Below are 12,907 nucleotides of genomic sequence, written 5' to 3' on the forward strand. Positions count from 1 at the left end.
CCAACACTGTCGACTGACTCGCTACCCTTGATCGGCAACTGTTGGATTGAGATGAACTTCACAAACCTTCGACGAATCAGGGTTTCAGATCCTATCCACAATGATGCCAATCCAGGTGCCAGCACTAGGCACATCATCCCCAGCTGCAGCAGAGAGATTATTGTACAACAATGTGTCAGGCGGGCATGAGGTAAGGCATTATTATCACGGTCCATACAATCCTCAGTCTAAGACTTGAGTATCATTCGATACCCCTGGATCAGAATTCGCGGTATTCGATATGGATATATACCAGCCCATCTTAATACAGGAATTTTGACAACGAACGCGAACGGAATGGTGTTATGACCACGGAACTCTTTAAATGATCCATTACATTCGAGCCGCGAGTGCATTGTTGTCCATCATTGTCCCTTCATCACTTGCATATAATAATCTGTCAAACATGCGCAACAAGCTTTACTTCATGAGCAGCATCTCTTGATGCTGCATGTGCCCTGTACAGCAATAGGACTTCTCCGCAGCCCGCCAGAGAGCCGATAAGAGGCTTCAGGTAGACTATGGAATCATTCAGACTCTTTACCAGCGCGCCTGTAGGACTTGGCAAGAGATGACCAGCGTAGTGGCCTAGTGGTTATGACTTGCGCCCGGCCATGCATCAATATAAGCTACAGCAATATACAATCGTATAGTAAAATCGGCGGTGTATGGTGGAATAGTGCGGATTGAAGCTATTTACTTCATCCGGAAGAATAAATGGCAACGACGTCATGGGCGAGTAACCGCTTCACATCATATACGAAGGCGATTCTCCAGCACAGCAGAATACACCGACTGCTCTATTGTTCTTATCAATTTGTTCCCTAGTTGGACACAAGGAATATATTACCCTATAACAAACACTGCCGTCTAAATATTAGTGTCGTGATCGAATCCGTCCTGCCCCGCCGACCCCGCCATAACAGGTTGACCGATTCGACATCACTCCGAAGACTCCCACCTCTTCTTTCTCTTCTATCTTTTCTTTTCCTTCAAATTACCTATTCATCACTTATAGCACTAGGCTACTAGATCGCTCACCATGACTACATCCTCTCCCGTCCTCTACAGCTTCCCCAACACCGACACTGTGGCCAAGCAATTGCGGCCCTATGTGCTCCGGGCTCAGAATTCTGCTATCAACCGTCACGACACCTTTCGCCTTGCCGTCTCCGGTGGCTCTTTGCCAGCCATCCTGGCTGAAGCCCTCCTGGCCTCTAGCAATGGCTCCCCTGAAGACACCCCGCAGTTCTCCAAGTGGGAGATCTTCTTCGCTGACGAGCGCGCCGTGCCCCTCGACCACCCAGACAGCAACTACCGTCTCCTGAAGGACGAGCTTGTCAGCAAGATCCCCTCGGAATTTGGCACCCCCAATATCCACCCCATCGACGAGAAGCACGTCGGTGATGACGACCCGCAGGAGCTGGCCGACCTGTATCAGGAGGATCTGATGCGCTCTTTCGCCGCCAAGGACAGTGTCAAGTTGCCCGTTTTCGACCTTATCCTTCTGGGCTGCGGTCCCGACGGTCACACCTGCAGTTTGTTCCCCGGCCATGAGCTGCTGCGCGAGAAAGACGCCTGGGTGGCTGCTGAGATCAACTCGCCCAAGCCCCCGCCGAAGCGTATTACTTTGACCCTTCCTGTCGTCACTCACGCGCTCAACATTGCTTTCGTTGCTACCGGTGGTGGAAAGAAGGACATTCTGAAGCAGATCTTTGATACTGAGGAGGGTCGTAGCCTGCCTTCGGCTCTTGTTAACCAGGGTGCTGGTGAGAAGGTCAGCTGGTTCACTGACCACCCTGCTGTCGAGGGTGTTGCTTTCCCCCGGCGCGGGAGCCTCTAATCTTTGATGATAAAATGGAAGTCTATGTATCTATAAGTTATGTTTTAAAAGAGCAATTGAAGCTTGTTATACTTTACTAGTTCCCAAATCTTTTATCAAGAGCTGGAATAATAATCCGTAGCTGCCTCGGATCCACCGCCGCCAAGCTTTGTTGATGATGCAGGATCTCACCGCATTCGACTACAACTAAGAACCCCTACCAACCAGCAACATACCTGTACTTTGCACATTCCTGAAGTATATTTGCCTTTTTCTCACATTCAATTGGGATCTGCAGATGCCTTGATCCATGCTATCATGCCCATTCCAACGCGCTCCGTTTCCCTACGAGAGCCCCGTCAGCAGGTAACTTCTCCGCACAGCACACCCCCCCCGTCACTTCCCGGCTGTGACTTCCGAGGACCTTTTTCTATGCCATCGAGTTCTCGATTTGACAGGTCGACTGACTTTAAATTGCCTCAGGGTAGTTCCAATGTAACCCGCACGGCGACAAAGGCGCCAGCCTCCACCGCAGCGAACGAAAGTGCCTTGAACCGGAGAAAGTCGATGCTCCTGCCACAACGCCATAGTTCGGTACGGGAAACACCATCGTCAACTGTGAAAACGCAGACGCAGGAGAGCAGATTACGGTTACCGCAACGGGGAATTAACAGCAACGGTACTAAACCGGCTACTGGTGCGGCGACTGCGACTGCGACTGCTAGAACTTCGGCTACGACTACTACCGCTACACATCGAAGGACGGTGTCGCAACAACAGCCGCAACAACGACAACAGCAGGAAGATGCGAAGCGTCCTATATCACAGAACTCCACGGCGACCTCTGCTACTAGCACAAGTAGCAGTAGTGGTGCTGCCATCGCTCGTCGCCAGAGCTTGAGACCTAGTCCGCTGAAGACGGTTTCGAGGACGGTTCCCTCGGGGAGGCCTACTGCTTCTACCACTACTGCAACTACTCCTACGTCTGCTACCGCTCCTACGTCTTCGGCCTCTCCACGAAAACGTGCAGAAGCTACGAGAAATGCGCAGTCGATTTCCCCTACCAAGAAAACAAGTATGCCCCCGCCGCCTCTTCCCCGACCAGCTCGATCGGCTTCTCTCAGACAACCAAGTACACCTCAGTCGAGCCCAGGAGTTCCAGCGGCGGGTGCTAGGGGTCATACCAGAGTTCGCAGTCAGATAGTGACGCCGTCTTCGACGCCACGTTTGAAACCATCGTCCTCGACACCCCAGTCATCGCCGAGGAAGCCGGCTAGGGGCTCGACTGCGGTAAATCCTACGGCTTCTATTAATGCTGCTGCTAATGCTCTCGCGGCGATTACTGCGGAAGCGGATCCTTCGTTGATGCCTTCATCCTGGCCTGAGGTCGCAGCGGTACAGACTGAAGTCTTGCAGCTGTATCTCTTCCATTCGTCCTCGCTCCAGAAACATGCAGAATGGCAGGCAGAATCGGAAGCAAAGCTACGGAGGAAGTATGACTCGGTCGCGCAGAAGTACCGTTCTATTGTGGACGAGGAGAAGCAGTGGCAGCGTCGTCTTAACGGACAAGCGTTGGATTACTGGGTTCAGAACATCCAAACACATAACGGCCGTCTAGGATTTGCCGAACAGATTCAGCTTCTCTCGCAAACCATGCAGGAAGTGACTGAGCTGTCAGATGAAGTCGGAGGAAGGTACACGTTGGCCGTTCAAAGTTTCGAGCACTGGTTCCGAAAAGCCGACGAAATTAAAAAAATCCGCACTCAGCTCGACTCGGGAGCAGCCGATCTCGTGGTCTTCATTGATCCCCTCGATGGTATCTGGCGGGACGAGGTGAACGACCTGGGAATGAAGCTCGAGCGCTGCTCGCGGCAGCTACAGAGTCTTGATATTCTGGGCTACGGGGATACAGAGAAGCTAAATGATTCCGCCCTTCTTCGGATCGCACGAGGACTTGATGATATGACGAATTTAATGCAGGATGAGATTCATGCGATGCGCAAGATTGAAGGTGACATTGTACGGTCGGAGAGGGCATGGGTGAGTCAGCTCACTGATCCTTTGGTCATGTCTGACAACCGGCCTCGTGAGGATCGGAGTCTGAGAGCTGGGATGTGGAGAAGTGCCTTTGAATGATGCTCCTGCATAGCGCACGATTCATGTGATAAAGACTTACCTACATGTTTGCAAGATGGCTACGATGAACTGAACATCTATATTCCTGAATGTCGACGAGATGCTCACGATCCCCTTGTCAGTCGGTCATCAGACCAAAACCGGTTCCTTTCGCCTGAGTTTCTGTTCTAGATTATCATTAACCGAACAAACCGGTTTCCAACCACCGAATCTTCCCCGTTTAGGACAGCGATGCATCCAGCGTTGGTCAAGTGATAGTTCTCGGAGCCTAGACGGTTCAGAGGACAGAAGACAACTATTGGGAATCGAGAATGCTCCGTATTGCTTGGATGGCGATGGTATAATCCATCCGGATGCTTACATGTACAGCAATGGGAGGATGGGAAGGTGTCATGTGTATACGAATACGACAAACGTACTTGAATGACTGAATGAATAACCGCTATCAGCCTTACTATCCTCTTCATCACCTTCGTATGCTCTAGCTATGTACTAGTTAGTTAACTAGTTAGTTAACGTAATCCACAACCGAGCGGGCCACCCAACCGAGCGGGCCACCTTTCAATTCTCCGACGCATGCCATATTGATGATTGAATTCAAACTGCCACTATGCCACCAAAACTGCGGGAAAAGACACAAAATTCAATCCAGCAGGAAGGGAGGGTTTTACTTGCTATTTCATCCTTAAAGAAAAAAGAAATCTCCAATATTCGTGAAGCTGCACGCCTGTATGATGTACCTCGGACAACACTACAACGCCGATTGAATGGCACCATAAATCGTGCTGAAAAACAGGCCAATTGTCTCAAATTGACAAAAGAAGAGGAAGAATCACTTATCCGATGGATACTCTCTTTGGATCAACGTGGAGCAGCTCCCCGACCGTCTCATGTCCAAGATATGGCCAATATTCTTCTTTCCAATCGTGGTTCATCCAAAACCCAACCTATTGGCAAGAATTGGGTATATAACTTCATCAAACGCCATGATGAACTAAAGACCCGGTTCTCAAGGAAATACAACCATCAGCGTGCCAAATGTGAGGACCCAAATCTCATCAAGGAGTGGTTCAACCGTGTACAAATCACTATAATGCAGTATGGGATTGCATATGAGGACATTTACAATTTTGATGAAACTGGTTTTGCTATGGGCCTTATTGCAACTGCCAAAGTAGTGACTAGAGCTGAAACTGCTGGTTGTCCTGCCCTATTGCAGCCTGGGAATCGTGAATGGGTCACTGCAATTGAATGTGTTAATGCTATGGGGTGGGCTCTGCCTCCGTGCATTGTATTCAAGGGCAAGTCTCATATACAGGCTTGGTATGAGGACAATGCTTTACCATCAGATTGGCGGATTGAACTTAGTGAGAATGGATGGACAACAGATCAAATTGGTCTCTCCTGGCTTCAAAATATCTTTATTCCAACAACAAATGGCTGTACTAAGGGAACATATCGTCTGCTTATTCTTGATGGTCATGGAAGCCACTTAACGCCACAATTTGATCAGATGTGCAATCAGAATAATATTGTGCCAATTTGCATGCCTGCACATTCATCTCATCTTTTACAGCCTCTTGATGTTGGCTGTTTTGCAGTCTTGAAGCGCACTTATGGCCGCTTGGTGGAAGAGAAGATGCGGCAGAGGATCAATCATATAGACAAGCTTGATTTCCTTTCAGCATATCCACAGGCCCGTAAGGAGGCCTTTAAGATGGATAATATCAAGAGCGGCTTCATGGCAACTGGCCTGGTTCCATACGATCCAGAGAGGGTGTTGACACAACTCGATATATATTTGAAGACTCCTACACCCCCTGGGAGCCAATCCACCAACTCTGACCCGAAAACACCTCATAATCTCAAGCAACTAAAGAAGCAAGAATCCACTGTCAAAAAGCTATTGAGACAGCACAGCAATAGCCCCCCAACTCCTGCAAAGGCTGCTATGGATCAAGTTTTCCGCAGTTGTCAAACGGCCATGAATAGTGTTGCAATTCTGGCAAAGGAAAACCATGATTTGAGGGCTGCGAATGAGAAACAGCAGCAGAAAAGAAAGCGCTCTCATAGACAGATAGCCTATACAGGGGGCCTTTCTATTCAGGAAGCCCAGGGTATCATACAAAGTGAGAACGATGCCCAGGAAGCCTCTACTACTATACCTGTCGGAGCTGCTTCGGCAGCAAACCAACCACCTGTACGGGCACCACCACGGTGCAGTGATTGTCGTATCATTGGGCATAGAAGACTGCAGTGTCCTAATCACAATAGAGCTTAGTTTTTGTAATAAATGCCATTTTTTGTTGTGTTATTGACTTAAACATTTTGACCACCGTCGGGAGGTGGCCCGCTCGGTTGGGTGGCCCGCTCGGTTGTGGATTACGTTACTTCTGCTGCTGTATCGGTTTAGTCAGCAATACCCCGGCGTGGCGTCATAGCAAGGCCATCTTTTGGAGACTGATCACAGTATGTACGGGCATTATTCTATGCAGAATACAGAGAGACTGCGTAGAAGCAACCGCGGGAACACATAGACCCGAATACCCCAGTCCTGTGGGCTGGTTTGGCGCCTTCATACTAACTTGCAGCGGTTCTGGATCCGGTGGAGTTGGATGCTGTTATCCTCCGGTCACTGCTTCTCCGGAGTTCATACTCCGTCCTCTCGCGCCTTCACACTCTCTTCTCTTACCTGTTTGCTTGCTCTAACGGTCTCTATACTGGGTATATATACGCGGTGTGTTTTGTTTCCCTCGACAGGCCGCGATTGGACATTCTTTTGCCCCAGATATTCGACCGACGTTGTCTCAGTACAGCTCTCTATACCCCTCATCCACATACACACCCTCTGACGGCCGTTTCGCTGTCCGTGATAGCGAAAAGTAAGTTTTGATTGTACTTCCGCTGCAGTATTACTCACTTGACTCTTTCCTCTTATCTCGAATCTCTTGATTGACGTCAGCTTTACCGGACAGTTTCGCTACGTACAACGCCATGGTTGGGACTTGACAGTTATTCCTACGGCTTGACGTCTCAAATCCGAAAAGAACGATTACGAACATACCCCCTTCCTAAATTCCTCCCGGTCCGTTTGTGATAATGAAAGCTTCGCTGTACGATCGTCTTTGGCGCCGCGAATCCGGCGAGCAATCGCGGTATGCGAGCCTTAGTGGCATTTACGGGTCGAAGGAATGGGTAAATGATTTGGATATAGTTAATGAACTGGGTGGACATATGGGGTGTATAAATGCGCTATGGTGGGTTTCATCTATTCTTCATACAAAGGCATTGAAGAATGGCGTTCTGACGGATGTAGCTGGTCTGGCTCTGGCCGATTGCTGGCATCAGGTTCGGACGATAAGCATGTCAACCTTTATTCCTATCAACCGGATTCGTCGACCGCGCCTTTCGCCCTCAATACGACTATCATGACCGGACACCGGGCCAATATCTTCTCTGTCAAGTTCATGCCGCACTCCAACGACCAGACATTGGTGACATGCGCGGGGGATTCACAGGTGCGTGTCTTCGACATCGAGTATTCGAACAGCAGCAGCAATGCTGCCGCCGCATTGGTGTTTAACGCATCTGCGCGAAGTCGTCGGTTTGATAACTTCTTCAATGGTGCACGTTATTTGAGCGAGAGGAATACCAACGCGAGGGTCTACCGCAGCCATGCGGATCGCGCTAAGCGGATTGTCACCGAATGGTCGCCTTATCTGTTCCTTACGTGCTCCGAGGACGGTGAGGTGCGCCAGTGGGATCTACGACAGCCATCTTCCGCCTATCCGCAGCCGCGGGGTGGTCAGGGTTTCATGGCGTACCGGCCGGGGCTTGATCATGATGATTCGAATGTTCCGCCGCCGTTGATCTCCTATAAGCGGTTCCAACTGGACCTCAACACCATCTCCTGTTCCCCTAGCCAACCGCATTACATTGCCTTGGGCGGCGCCCACCTCCACTGCTTCCTTCACGATAGACGTATGCTGGGACGCGATCTCCAGGCCGAAAGAGGAGACCCCGGGAGCTCTTCTCCGCGAAGTAGTGGTAGTAGCCGTGACGACGAAATGATGGGGCAAGCGACCAGATGTGTACGACGGTTCGCACCCCATGGCAAGAAACGAATGCGGGCCCGTGACAATGGCCATATCACAGACTGTAAAATTAGCAACTCCAACCCGAACGAGATGATCGTTAGCTGGTCCGGCGACCACATTTACAGCTTTGACTTAATCCGGAGCCCCGATGCCAGAGATCCCCAATCCACCCGAGAAAACCCCATTACCGGCTCGCCCCGTCCTCGTAAGCGGAAAAGCTCAAAGGCTAAGAAGCGTAAGCGCCGCCAAGAGCAAGAAGAGGAAGCCTCATTTTCGTCGCAAGCTAGCGGTAATCGACATGAGTCTCGTCGCCGCTCCCAGGAAACTGATGATGGCGGCGAGCTCGCGTTTAGAGTCCGTTACGGCAATGGGGAGTCGGAAGATATTCCTCTGCCAACGCTGTCTGAGACGTTCTTCGATGCGCCGGAGGAAGTGATCGAGCGAGCTCGCAATGCTGTGCTCACTGATACCCAGCGGTTAAGCGTGCGCATTGCAAAGCGTCTGGTTACGCTCCGCAAAGCCCTCTTTTCACTGGAGTCTGCTTTGCACGAAATTAGTAATGTGTCATTATCGGATGAGGCGGAGTCAGCGCCCACTCATCGATTCTTTACGTCCTCACTCGCACACGCCTCGTACTGTCTCAACCAGATGAACGGGGTGATGAGTTCATGGTCCTATCCTCTCAACCCTACACCCGACATGGTGAATTTCCAGCAAACGCTCCGCCGGAATCGAGAAGCTTGCTGGCGACTCGTCCAAGGCGCAGGGACCATGCTCCGTATCCTAGGAAGCGTGGCGGAAAGCTCATCAGAAGCGGTAGAAGGAAGACCGGGCATTGTTGACGTTGACCTGTTCCAGCAGATAAGACCCTCTCCGGGTGAGAGCACTCTTGATCCGCCGGTGCAGTTTGGATATGATTTTCTCAAAGCTATTTTGCTTTGGGTGGAAGGTGGGAGAGCTGCTCTTTTGTCTGGGTTCAAGCGCGATCCCGCGCAGAGACGTAACCAGTCTCGGTTCCCGGTTCCAGAGGCTGCTGGGGATGAAGCGATTGAGACGGTTTTGGTTCCGTATTTGCAAAGCCTTGCTGGTGATACGCCTATCGTGAATGTTGATGCTTCGCGGTTCGAGCATGATAGTACGCGGCTGTTGTTCCCGACACAACATGCGGCGTTGACAGCGTTCGCAAATGCCATTAGATTACCTTTGGAGGACCTTAATGATACCGCGGCCCGTGTCGACGGCCATGGCGAGGAGTCCACTGATACCCCGCAAGTGCAGGCCCTTGACAGAGGCGCCACAAAACGCTTCTGGGTCCTCAAAGCAGGCCGCGGAATTCTGATGGAGACAGCCTCCGGCGTGAACTTTGAATACTGCAAGTGGGCCTTTGGCGGTTTGCGCACGACGACCGTTGAAGACGACGAAAGCGATGAAGCCGAGGATATTGAACTGGGACAGGAGAGGTCACAGGAGGACATTGATCCTAATGAAGAAGAGGAACCGATTCGGGACATAAACCTGGTTAGACGGGGCTCGGGATCGTCTGGGCCGGGGAGGTATGATGGGAGTGAGACTGCCGTGAGTGATATATCAGCTTTGAGCCTTTTGGAAAGGAGGTTTCCGGGTGGTCACGATGGCGATGACGATGCCCCTGGCGATGATGGCGATATCGAAATCGACGACATCGACGATCTGGCAAGTGCCAGCAGTAATGGGAGTGATACCAGCGACGAGGATGACAATGACGATGGCGTTGCTTATGGCGAGAATGAAGACGAAGATGAAGAAGATGTGGAAATCGCAGAGCTCCTATCCGGATCGAACGGATTCCCACGAGCACGACGGGAGCTTGTCGAAATCGATGCTCCCTGCGATACACATACCAGGGTTTATCGTGGACATTGCAATATCAAAACCGTCAAGGACGTCGGTTTTTTCGGTCTTAATGATGAGTATGTTGTTAGCGGCAGCGACTCGGGACATTTGTTCATCTGGGATCGACAATCGAGTGATCTGGTTAATATCCTCGAAGGAGATAGCGATGTTGTCAATGTTGTACAGGGTACTTTTTCCCCCTTACCCGACCATGTGTACCGAGTAATACTAACGATAACAGGCCACCCCTACGAACCAACCATCGCCGCTGCCGGAATCGACAGCACCGTCAAGGTCTTCTCCCCGGACCGCAAAGCGCAAGACGATGCCCATCATGGCATTAACATCCTCAATCCCGATCATCCTGTCAATGCGCTTGGCAGCGACTCGAATATCTGCGGTCTATCGAGTTGTCGGCGCATGCATGATAGTTATCGCATTATGAGCCAGAATGATGTTGATCGGCAGGGTGGGATGAGTGATGCTTATGTTACGGTACGTTTGCATTCCTTGTCCAAAGACAGATGTGGATGGATGCTAACTAGGGTATAGAGGAGTATGTTGGCAAGACTCGCTACGAATTTGAGACATAGGCAGCTTCAAGGTGATGGCGAGGGAACGACTCTTGTCGTTGATCCGAATTGCGCTGTAAGTTTTCCTTCGTTCATATGTCTTGGATGCAGGCTGATACCATTTGTCATAGATGATGTGATGTCGGCTACGACTCGCTTCATAGCACCCATTGAATTCTTGTCGACATTGGCTCTCTTTTCATTGTTCCTTCTTGAAAGGGAAAGGCATACCAAGGGCATATATTACCTTCAACAGATGAGCGCTTGATACATATGATTTTACTCATGATTATATTACAGATAGAATGAATTGGGCTCATGTCAATAGGGACATCATTTTATAAATTGCATGGAATTACCCTGATAAACAACACGTGACTTGAGTTGATATATTCACGTGATTTCTTTCTTTTTTTTTTTGCGGAAGTAGGTGTTGAAGAACCGGCAGCTCGATCAGCTTGTTATTCCATCCGTTACAATTCATAAAGGGACGATTAGATCGACTACAGTAGAGACATCTTGCATCTTTAAATCTCTACTTTCGTTCCCGTGGTATTTCCGATTGGATGTCTATTCTGGGGATATCAAATTCTAACCCTCATCCCACTTTATACTGTCCCACTTCATAACTAATCTACCTCCTTCCCCTTTTTTTTCCATTCCATACCCTAGATTATACCCTTCAACATAAAATGGACATCCTTCAAGCCCACTCAGAAAAAACATCCCAACTCTACGCGGACCCGCACAATCCTCATCGCCACCTCTCCCGCGGCCTCATCAACCACGAACTCGGATTCTCCGATCTAGCGGCCGCAGATGCATACCGTGCGCTGTCGTTGCTAGAATCAGTGGTTGATCCGGATGGGTGTGAGTTCCATGCGAGGCGAGTTGATGCATCTCGGACTGAGAAAGATGATGAAGAGCACGAGGATGACGGCGTGCCCATAACGCAGGAAGAATACGACCAGATCATTGGAGATGTGTATGCCTTGCTTGTGCGCAGCTTGGTGAATGTTGGATGTTTCCGGGATGCGTTTGATTTCTGTACTAGAGGGTTGGAGGAGCTGCGGGCTAAGTCTGTCGACAAGAATGTTGAGGTGCTCGAGGAGCAGATGGGGGTTATTAGGAAGTTTTATGTTGAACGGACGAAGCGCAACGATGCTGAGATTGATGCGAGTGCTCTTCCTGCTCAAGGATTTGCTAGACGAGTGTTGTATCCCTGGAACAAGCATGAGCCTGATCGCAAGGCGCCAGAGGAGTTGAATCTCCTGAACGAGCGGTTGAAAGACGTCGCGCCAAAGTGTGAGGTGCGTGCTGTCGCATTGCCCGTTTTGCACGGCGAGAAGCAAAACGCCGAGGGCAAAACCGAAGGAGAGGAAGTCTCGATCCAACTAGGCCTCTTCGCCAAAGAAGACATCCCAGCCGGAGACATCATCCTCCGCGAATCCTCAATGCTCACAGCCACCAACCGCCTCCATGACGACCTCTGCGACGCCTGTAATGCATCACTCCCCTCTCTCGAATCTACATCCACGGATTCCGGCCCAATACCCTGCCAAGGCTGCGACGACACAGACACCATCTTCTGCAGCCAGACCTGCCACGATCAGGCGCAGGAAACCTACCACGGCGCCGTCTGCGGCCTCCTCGAAGGTCTCGAGTCCATCGGCAAAGACATCCCCGATCCAAAGGATAAAGCAGACTACCTCTACCTCCTCCTGCTAGGCCGCGCGGTCGCCATGGCCGCCACGCAGGAGAAACACCCCCTCGACCTCCCCGAGGTCAAGTACATCTGGGGCGACTTCCACGATTACAAACCCGCAAACCCGACGCAAGTCAGCGACGAGGAAAAGAGTCTCCCCTTCTCCTTTCACCTTAACATCCTCCAACCAATGCGCATCATCGAGGAGATGACACTGGACCCCTACGTTACCCTCCCAACCTACGACACCTGGGTTCTGAACACGCTCTACGCTAAATTTCGGGGTACCGCGTCGGGAAGGTTATCGACGTGGGACGGCGGGCCGGAGCTATGCGCTGTGCATCCGCTGTGGTGCTTGGCGAATCATTCGTGTGATCCGAATGTGCGGTGGGAGTGGGGAGGGGAGATTACGTTTAGTGTTAGGGGGGTTGGGGAAAGGGCTCTTTGGAAGCCTGCTAAGCCGGAGACAGAGGCTGGGGATGGTGAGGGGAAGTTTGATGGGATTAGGAAGGACCAGGAGATTTTGAACCATTATTGTGATATTGGGTTGGATGTTAAGGAGAGGAGAGAGTGGGCTAGAGGGGCCCTTGGTGGAATATGTTTGTGTTCGAGGTGTATGTGGGAGGCAGGTTCTTAAGTAGAGAAACAGATTACGATGTGCATA

At 50.8% G+C, this 12,907-nt stretch overlaps 4 protein-coding genes across 4 annotated transcripts; all 4 read left to right on the forward strand.

The window, feature by feature from the left end:
• Nucleotides 1-1,081: 1,081 nt before the first annotated feature.
• SOL1 (6-phosphogluconolactonase) lies at nt 1,082-1,882 on the forward strand (the record flags this gene model as incomplete). The annotated part of the gene is made up of 1 exon (XM_043276368.1): nt 1,082-1,882. The coding sequence occupies one exon, from the start codon at nt 1,082-1,084 to the stop codon at nt 1,880-1,882; it is 801 nt and encodes a 266-aa protein (XP_043132883.1).
• Nucleotides 1,883-2,179: 297 nt separating this feature from the next.
• Nucleotides 2,180-3,997, forward strand: ACHE_11764S (uncharacterized protein; the record flags this gene model as incomplete). The annotated part of the gene is made up of 2 exons (XM_043276369.1): nt 2,180-2,227; nt 2,345-3,997. The coding sequence occupies 2 exons, from the start codon at nt 2,180-2,182 to the stop codon at nt 3,995-3,997; spliced, it is 1,701 nt and encodes a 566-aa protein (XP_043132884.1).
• Nucleotides 3,998-7,096: 3,099 nt separating this feature from the next.
• On the forward strand, nt 7,097-10,678 carry ACHE_11765S (WD repeat-containing protein; the record flags this gene model as incomplete). Its single annotated transcript, XM_043276370.1, has 5 exons — nt 7,097-7,254; nt 7,314-10,153; nt 10,208-10,461; nt 10,519-10,614; nt 10,670-10,678. The coding sequence occupies 5 exons, from the start codon at nt 7,097-7,099 to the stop codon at nt 10,676-10,678; spliced, it is 3,357 nt and encodes a 1,118-aa protein (XP_043132885.1).
• Nucleotides 10,679-11,230: 552 nt separating this feature from the next.
• On the forward strand, nt 11,231-12,880 carry ACHE_11766S (putative MYND domain protein; the record flags this gene model as incomplete). Its single annotated transcript, XM_043276371.1, has 1 exon — nt 11,231-12,880. The coding sequence occupies one exon, from the start codon at nt 11,231-11,233 to the stop codon at nt 12,878-12,880; it is 1,650 nt and encodes a 549-aa protein (XP_043132886.1).
• Between the last annotated feature and the right edge of the window lie 27 nt (nt 12,881-12,907).

The sequence above is a fragment of the Aspergillus chevalieri genome, chromosome 1 (genome assembly GCF_016861735.1).
Source record: "Aspergillus chevalieri M1 DNA, chromosome 1, nearly complete sequence".
Lineage (NCBI taxonomy): Eukaryota > Fungi > Ascomycota > Eurotiomycetes > Eurotiales > Aspergillaceae > Aspergillus > Aspergillus chevalieri.